Below are 8,322 nucleotides of genomic sequence, written 5' to 3' on the forward strand. Positions count from 1 at the left end.
TAAGTTTTTAACAGTTTTCAAGGTATTGCTAGAAACTTGGACAATTACCCCATTATTCTCACTTTTCACTATAATTATAATTCATGCATTTACGTATATTTATATATTTCATGTAAAGGTTAATCTCCGTTATGGGCTTTTTAAAACTCTAGTTAGTATTCAAGTTGGCAGGACAGTCATCCTTCTCCATAGATAGATAGATAGATAGATAGACAGTGGTCCAAAGTCAGCATTGTTTAGGTAAGTAGTGTAAGTAGTGTGTGGTGATATTAATGTAAAATCCACATGAATGGGAGAAACTAATATTTACTAACCTAACATTGCCTCAAAATAGGTCAGTGCTTACTTCCCCTATCAGTAGTTTTAATGCTGTGTTTGATTCATGTATATCTGATTTCAATTTGTATTCATCTTCTTGTATGTTGTGTGTACATATATACACATTTCACGTTCATTTTACGTCCTATAAATAGTATCACCAAGTCTTAAACCTGGTAGTCTGTATGTTCAGGTCAGTCAATCAGTGATTGCAAGGGAAGTTTTTACTAGCTTGTTGACAGCTAAATATTGTCCAACACACACACACGAGCTCACCCAAGCATAGAACATATAAAGGTTCAACTGGTTTATTGACAAAACAGAACAAAACAAAGGCAGGCCAGCGCCAGAACACTGTGTTCTTGGGCAGCTGGTGACCGTTAAATTGGAGCTGCTAATAAAACTTTTGATGCTTTAAACCATTGTGAAATCAAACCCTTTGAACTAAATCAAATCATAGAATTGACGATCTAAAAATGCTTGTATTTTTGTTGTTATTTTTAATCGTTTAGGTATATTACAATTAAAAAAAAAAAAATCAAATGTTATTGAGCATGCTTTGATATGGCAAAGCTGCACAAGGTTTAAGGGGGAAATCCAGATAAAAATATATTTATCATTTTCTGTGTCCGTGCTGCAGAACACAGAAGAAACAAAGCGCAAAATGTATATTTATATTAAAACGTGTTTAAAAAAGGATAAATAGTGATTTATTTTCGTTTGCATAAAGTTTGGTTTGGGGATCTATGAAAATGTAAAAAAAATAAATAAATCAAATCCTAATGATTAAAAAGTGGGGGGGTTAGGTTGCGACTAAATGTTGGGAAACCTGGTCATGTGGAACATGAAGCATTGCAAGAATGACTTACCTTGCATAAAATGTGTGAATAACGCGTGTATTTTCCAAATTTAAGCTGTTAAAAATATAATCAGCATTAGTTTTTTTTAGTTCCGTCAAGTAAAAAATCAAATCAAATAAAAATAAGCATTTAAGTCACATTTACACTTAATGCCATGTTAAGACAGACTGTTTCCGTCTTTTATCCTGCTATCTGCGGCCATGCAACCGCATGTAGGATATCTAACAATGATTAAAAACTAAAACAATCACCTCCATTCACAGAATGCGGGAACATTTACGATCTTAAAATTCAAAAAGGTCAACATTCCTTGAATCGCGTTGCCATCTCGTAACAGGATGGAGGAAACTGACCATGAAAACGAGTTCGTTGCGCACACAGCTACTCGGTGCGCTTTGGAGAGGTTGTGGTAACCTTTTTACGCGGCTGAGTTTTTCACAGTTCTAAACGCTTTAGGACACAGTAAAGCAGTAAAGCACCAATACGCAAGTTTTTATACACAAGACAAAGATCTATGGCATATAACTACAACGTATATATTGTCCGTGGCACTATTTAAGCGCTGAAACTCACCCCTTCCCCTGGCGAGCACATACTAAAATTTACGCACAACGAAAACGTGTTGCTGTCTTAACAACACAGCATAAGTTCTTTAATTATTCTCGTTTGGCACACACTGTATGTGCAGTAAAGTACTATAAATCAATGACCACGCTGACTCGCTGGTAATAAATAGAAACCGTCGCCCTGGTCGTTCTTTGTGTCGGTTGGCAAGGAGATGATGGTGTCCAAAAATGGCTGTCCTCTATCCAACCTGGCTGATTGTACACACAGTATTATTATCCTCTAACTCGTGGTTAATGTATAATTTGGGCCATATGGCATTTTAAAATCTAAGCCTTTATTTCGGTGGCACTTCGATCTGTGTGGACCCAACTAATGATTCAATTAGTCATTAAACAGACCAAAAGACGAGCCTCGTGTGGGTTTTCACATAGGCTAATATTTGCTCGTCAAATATTTCCCTTTGAAACGTTTACAACGTATTTTTATCTGCTGGCTGCCCAAGGAACATCTGTGAGGGTTGTTTTAGCCTCCCTCTTCTGCATAAAAAGAGGTCCCCCAATTGGCCCTTTCCTTGCGCCCATATAGGAGTCTATTTGTTCACGTTTTGAAAGAAAATGTAATAAAGAGACTTTGTGATGGATTTATGATTTATCAAAAGCACTTTACCATATGGCAGTCGTCATAGGAGCAGATTTCCAAATGTTTGTTTTATGAAAGGAGACCAGAGATCATTTTAATCTGAGCCACTTAACCTAGGAGAGGATGTTCAAGTCACGTGACCCACTAAAGTATGAGAAACACACTGATGTTGACCATGTAGTTTCTTTGAAACAAGACGGTTAGGTATGTATTTTCGTTACATTAAGAAGAGCCAAAGCAGAAAAGAGAAGGACTGAAGTGTGCTGCGCTGAAAACTGCATTGTCTAATTAAGACTGCAACCAGCTACTGCGCAAAAGGAAGCTCTTTGAGTTCCCAAGCTCGGATATTACTCTTTTGTGTGTCAGCTGCTGGAGCAGTGCACGGGCTACTAGACGTTAAAAACAGACTTAATCTATTTGTTTGTGACGCTTTAGATGATCAGACATTGCCAAGAAATTTAGTAAAGTGCGCTCAGGTGGCATCAGCTTTGCCCAAGTGTGCAGTGTGTAATATCCCACTAGTAGATGGTGCAAAGATGCTGACATGATGTGGGGGTAGGTTATATCTGATTGGATGTTTCACACTATGACATGTCTAGATGTTATTATAACAACAAAAACCGAGCTCTAATTTTGGCTTGCCGGAACGCTTTGTGGGAAATTCTTCTACAAAATACATTCCTATCACTCACTTGGTCTTCCCCCGTCTGCATTTGCTTTTAAAATAGGCTACTTGAAACGTGCTTTGTGAATCGCCGAAAAGGATCAGAATACAGGTGGTTTTAAAGCTAGGATATTGTTCTATGTCCGAAGATTCTGGCCGCTTAAACGCACCAACTTGAAGCACATGTCCAGCCTTTAACACGCACATTCTCTTTCAAAGCAGTAGACTATTTACATTTCAGGAATCGGATCACCACGTCATGTTGAGGTGTGCAGGTCTATAAATTGCTGCTGAAGGGTGGGATTCCTCTCACTGTAATTCGTTCACCAGACTGGAGTGGAGTTACCGCGACAATTTCGTTAATTCTAATTTATCGCATTCTTCACATTGCAGTCCAAGGTCTCCCCCCCTCTCTGGAAAAAAGTTCTTATAGTTTTGACTTCAGTTTCATCATCAAGGCTGGGAGCAAGGAGAGATGTGCGGAACGAACACTGATCTGGAAAATAAAGGTTCATTTTCATTTTTTAACCACTTATTTATATTCGTTACAAATCAGTGAATATGGATTTTATATATGAACGACAGTAAGACATTTTAGTGGACTCGTTGTATTCGGTTAATTAGAAAAAATAACCAATTTAGTATGTGTTGTGATAAGGTGGTGGAAATGTCAACCAGTTAGGAGGAATGTTTCTCAACGGAAGACCGCTCCCACAACCCAAGAGACGAAAAATGATTCAGCTGGCCTTGGAGGGAGTCCGTCCAAGCCAGATCTCCAGGATACTCAGGGTACGGTAACCTGAATAGTGATAAACAAAAACAACAACAAAAAAAAAACAACAACTTTGGATTTCGAAAAAATAAGCTTTTGCGATGTTATGTTAAATGCAGCATCAACGGATTATTCTTGTTTAACACAGTGGAGCTCACTTGCATCTTTAGGTGTCCAACGGGTGCGTCAGTAAGATCCTGAGCCGCTACCGGCGCACAGGACTCCTGGAACCCAAGACCATCGGTGGGAGCCGCCCCCGACTTCTCACCCCCGGTGTCATCTCCACGATCATCCAGTGCAAAAGGGAAAATCCGACTATTTTTGCTTGGGAAATCCGAAAACGTCTCGCAGCGGCGCGGATATGCAAGGCCTCCAACGTCCCCAGCGTAAGTAAGATTCAAATTCAAATGTACTTTAACTACACTGAAACGATTCCAGCACTTGATGGTGTTTTGTGCACACTGTGTTCTGCAAGGTGTCGTCCATAAATAGGATTTTAAGAAAGATCCACTTGGACCGCGGACCATCGTGGATGGACCTCAACGCTGATGTCAGGGTTGAGCAGGGTAAGTAACTTGGTCCTTGGAGAAGTCATTTATAACGGTTTAGGAAGACTATCGAGTTTGATCAGAATTTTTTATCACTGAACATGACAATTTAACACATAAATGTATAAATATTAACTGCATGTAGTCTGTGTGTTTCCATATGTGCAGATTTGTATTCTCTGGCTCAAGAAGAAGCAAAGAAGTTTGAGAAGTTTGAGACAGAGTGCAGTAAAAAACAGAAATCCAAAGGTGTGCAGCACAGAATCCGCACCACCTTTACGCCAGAGCAGAGCAGAGCACTTGAGCAAGGTGACTTAAAACCTCTACAGCTATTTCAAACTAACACAATGCATAATTTTTAGACTCAGTAATAGTTAAAGATCTATTTCTCTGTGTTGAATCAGAATTCTCTCGCAGCCAGTATGCTGACATGTACACAAGAGAGAAGCTATCTGCTGAAATTAAACTTCCCGAGGACACCATCAAGGTAGACTTTTCATCAATTTTAGCATCACGAAATTCATATACATTTAAGCTGTCTGTTCCTGAGGTGTGGCTTCTGTCCCTCAAAGGTCTGGTTTTCTAACAGACGTGCTAAATGGAGAAGAGAAGCCAAGCAGAGAGGTAGTACGCAGAGTAAGTGTGAGTGTGTGTCTGTGTGTGATGCACACATACTTGGGAGCTGAGTGTGGGTGGCAAGGATGTGTTAAGAATGTGTATAATTTGACCACTGGACAATAATAAATGGAGCTGAACACACTGGTAATGGAAAGTCCTCCTGAACACATCGATTCTTGCCTCATAGATGTTAAAATGTGTTTCTTTGTAGCAGCTGAAGACTTTGAAAAGCAAAGTGACTTTGTTCCTGTGAATCCAACAATGACATACAGCTTCACATCTCAACAGGTACTGTGCAAACCAGTGATATCTACTTTAGAGCCCTTAAAACATGCCGCTGTGAATGTTTTTCCGAGCATAGTTTTCTAGGCAATTTCTAGGCAATGCTAGGCAATTTCCAAATGAGATTTCTGTGTTTTTAACAAACGTCTGGTGACATTGTGGTATTTAAACTTTGTTTATGCGGTTTCCAAGGCTACTGGAATGGCAAAAATCAATGCGGACAGCTCCTCGTACAGCACTGTTGCAAGGAAGCTGCAAAATTGCTGCTTCTTCCCAACAGAAACAGGTGAGAACCAGGAAAACTGTCTTTGACCAAATCACTGTCTTTAATAATCTTTCTCTCTGTTTGATTATGAGGATTTTCATTCAATTTAATTTTTATTCATATTGATAGAGAGTATTTAAGAATGATGTTAAAGAAGCTGGAGATTAGCTTGATTGTAGTTTAGCTGAATATGATATAAAGGTCAGTGATGAGAGTACATGTTATAAAAAGTTTCATTCCCTGTGATGGGCTTGGGTTTGAATTTACTAAACTGCTAAAAATCTATTAAGAATCCAATGATCCTGATTATGAACTAATTTAAGGTTGCACAAAAAAGGTATTATTCTAATATTTTCCCTCCTACCTGTCTGTTGGTCATCATATAAAGTTGCCTATCTATGAAGCCATACGTTAAACATGTAATAAATTTATGTCGATTTCACAAGTCATTTGGGATTTGTAGGGATGGTAAACTCTATTCACTATTTATGTGTTTATTCGTTTAAATATGAACAATAGGGTAGGTGTAGGGTAAAGCCTGCCTGTTGGATCACAATATCACTTAAAATCACTACTCTCAATTGTTCCTAAGTACATACTGTACTATCTTAATTTCTATGCAATAACTTTTCAGAAATTAAAGAAAATAATCTTTTCCCCCTTGACGTACAGCCGTGAGGAATTCTGAATGTCCGACATCCTCATTTCCCCATCTGCCGAGTGACATGCAAAACATAGACAAAACTCCTCTGGATCTCCACAGAGATGGATACAGTTTTCCACTGGTTCCCCACCACACAGACATGAGGAGAACCTGCCCTTTGGCAACAAAGACAGGGGGGGCAGACTGCCCTGTGATTCAACAGTGGAACCAGCAGGGAATGCCGTTTACCTGGAGTCAGTTTCAAACAAATGAGCAGTTTCTGTTGGTCCCGGATGTGAATCAGCATCTCTACATGGACTGATAATGAGACCAGTGGATCAGCGGGAAGAGCTTTTGACTGCTGCTTAATTGCTCGACTGAAGGGACACTTTTCAACCAGTAGAGGGAGACAAAGTATGGACCCAACAATGTTGTCCTTTCCACCCTTTGCCTCTTAATTGCACTGCAGCTCGACTCATCACTTTTCCTTAGGTCTGTGCTGTTAGCATGCAATGTAATTTTTGATTGGTAAGATAATTAAATTAATTCACTAAACCCATTTGCAATGAAGCAAACTTAATGTGACTTTATAGCACCAGAAGGGATGAGAAAATAGATAAGATGAGGATGATAATAAACTTTTTCTTGGAAGAAAGCTTTATTGTTCTTGTTGCTGGGCAACAAGGACAATAAAGTTAGGTTCAAGTTAAAGAAGGTAGAGTTTAGTACTGACAGAGATTATTAAGAGATACATTTTAATCTCTGAGTATAATCTTTAATGAATACTTTGCTGTGCTCCTCAGTTATATATCAGTTTTAAAGACTTCTTGACTCCTACATAAACGATTGCTCCATGGATCATTTAAGGTTACCACACGATGATATGGACGTGATCTCCTTTATATTGTTAGGCTTGACATTTGTGTCAGTGTAGGAGCGTAAGGAACACTTCCAAGATTTCAGTCCAGGAAAAGCCGGTGGGAGAATCCCTAAAAAAAACCCTAAAGTTTAAATGCGACCTGATATCTGCTCCGCTCGGTATCACTTTTTACGACTGCAACAGGGCAGAGGCATTGAGTTCCTTTATATCCCTTTACTACAGTGAGGAGACAGTAAGTCTCTGAGTTTCCTGATAATTGGTCAGCAGGGGAAAGATTGGGTTCAGAATACAAAAAGCTTGGTCAGCAGCATGGAAGTGGCCTACTGGCGAAATGACCCCCACTGGAATATAACATCACGAAGCCAGATAGTCAAATGATATCTCCACGTTTGTGTTGTGACTGTTTCTGAAACATCCACCAATCTTGCATAAATTGAGGCAAGTTTTAGGATGACTGCATATGAATTTTTAACAGCAGGTACTGAACACATGTATTTAATTTACATGCAGTTTTCAAGTGTTTTTATGCTAATTTATGACACATTTCAGAGATCAGTATTTGACCTTTTATAAGAGTTTTTTTTTTTTTCAGCTCCAGTGATTTCTTTACAGTTTGTGCTTATATAGTAAAATATCCTATGGTTTTCTTACAAGATACATTTTTATATGGATTGCACCCATTGTGCCCTTGTGCTTCCCAATATTTTTGGTTGCTAGCATTTCCTCTTCTAAACTCTTCAGCTGTTTTAACCTTTTCTGGATGGAGAAATGTATCCATGAATTCAGGATCTCATAGATTACTTATCTACTGATATTTAATGAAAAATAAAACTAAATCCATTCTGACCTCCTACAGTATTACAAAGTGAATAGTATGTAAAGTCTACAGCAGCGGGCATGCCCAATTCTTGTTACAAGGCTTTCATGTGGTAGTTTTATCTGTTGTACTGCTTTCTTTTTCTTAAGCAATAAACCTGAATACTTAGTGCACTACTTTAAAAGCCTTCATATACTAATTTGACAGAAATATTAATCTTACATCTGGAGGATTCGCTGTATCTTATCTCATATTGAGCAACTAAAACTTTAGGAATTGCTGAAAAGCACATCCAAGTTCAACTGAACCTCACTCTAGTCTGGGATGTCCAAATTTGTTATCCAAATGTTCCTGACATGTTATTATTTATCTCCTTCCCTTGTTGTATGTATGACCCCCGTTGCTTTAGCCACTTAAGAGTATTTATTATACACTAGAATTTGCTTCTC

The 8,322-nt window shown here is 38.6% G+C and overlaps 1 protein-coding gene across 1 annotated transcript; it reads left to right on the plus strand.

Moving 5' to 3' along the window:
* The first annotated feature begins 3,452 nt into the window (after positions 1–3,452).
* On the plus strand, positions 3,453–8,043 carry pax4 (paired box 4). The gene is made up of 10 exons (XM_076875846.1): positions 3,453–3,557; positions 3,707–3,837; positions 3,991–4,206; positions 4,296–4,386; positions 4,537–4,677; positions 4,773–4,855; positions 4,941–5,004; positions 5,198–5,274; positions 5,461–5,554; positions 6,206–8,043. Exons 1-10 carry the CDS (start codon positions 3,524–3,526, stop codon positions 6,496–6,498), a joined length of 1,224 nt encoding a protein of 407 aa, XP_076731961.1. The 5' UTR covers positions 3,453–3,523; the 3' UTR covers positions 6,499–8,043.
* The last annotated feature ends 279 nt before the right edge of the window (positions 8,044–8,322 follow it).

The sequence above is a fragment of the Maylandia zebra genome, linkage group LG17 (assembly GCF_041146795.1).
Source record: "Maylandia zebra isolate NMK-2024a linkage group LG17, Mzebra_GT3a, whole genome shotgun sequence".
Lineage (NCBI taxonomy): Eukaryota > Metazoa > Chordata > Actinopteri > Cichliformes > Cichlidae > Maylandia > Maylandia zebra.

Coding starts and splice junctions, on each gene's coding strand:
- pax4 (XM_076875846.1), top strand. CDS start 3,524: ATGTGCGGAACGAACACTGATCTGGAAAATAAAG. Junction 4,387..4,536: donor TGATGTCAGGGTTGAGCAGG/GTAAGTAACTTG, acceptor CCATATGTGCAG/ATTTGTATTCTCTGGCTCAA. Junction 4,856..4,940: donor TTCCCGAGGACACCATCAAG/GTAGACTTTTCA, acceptor TGTCCCTCAAAG/GTCTGGTTTTCTAACAGACG.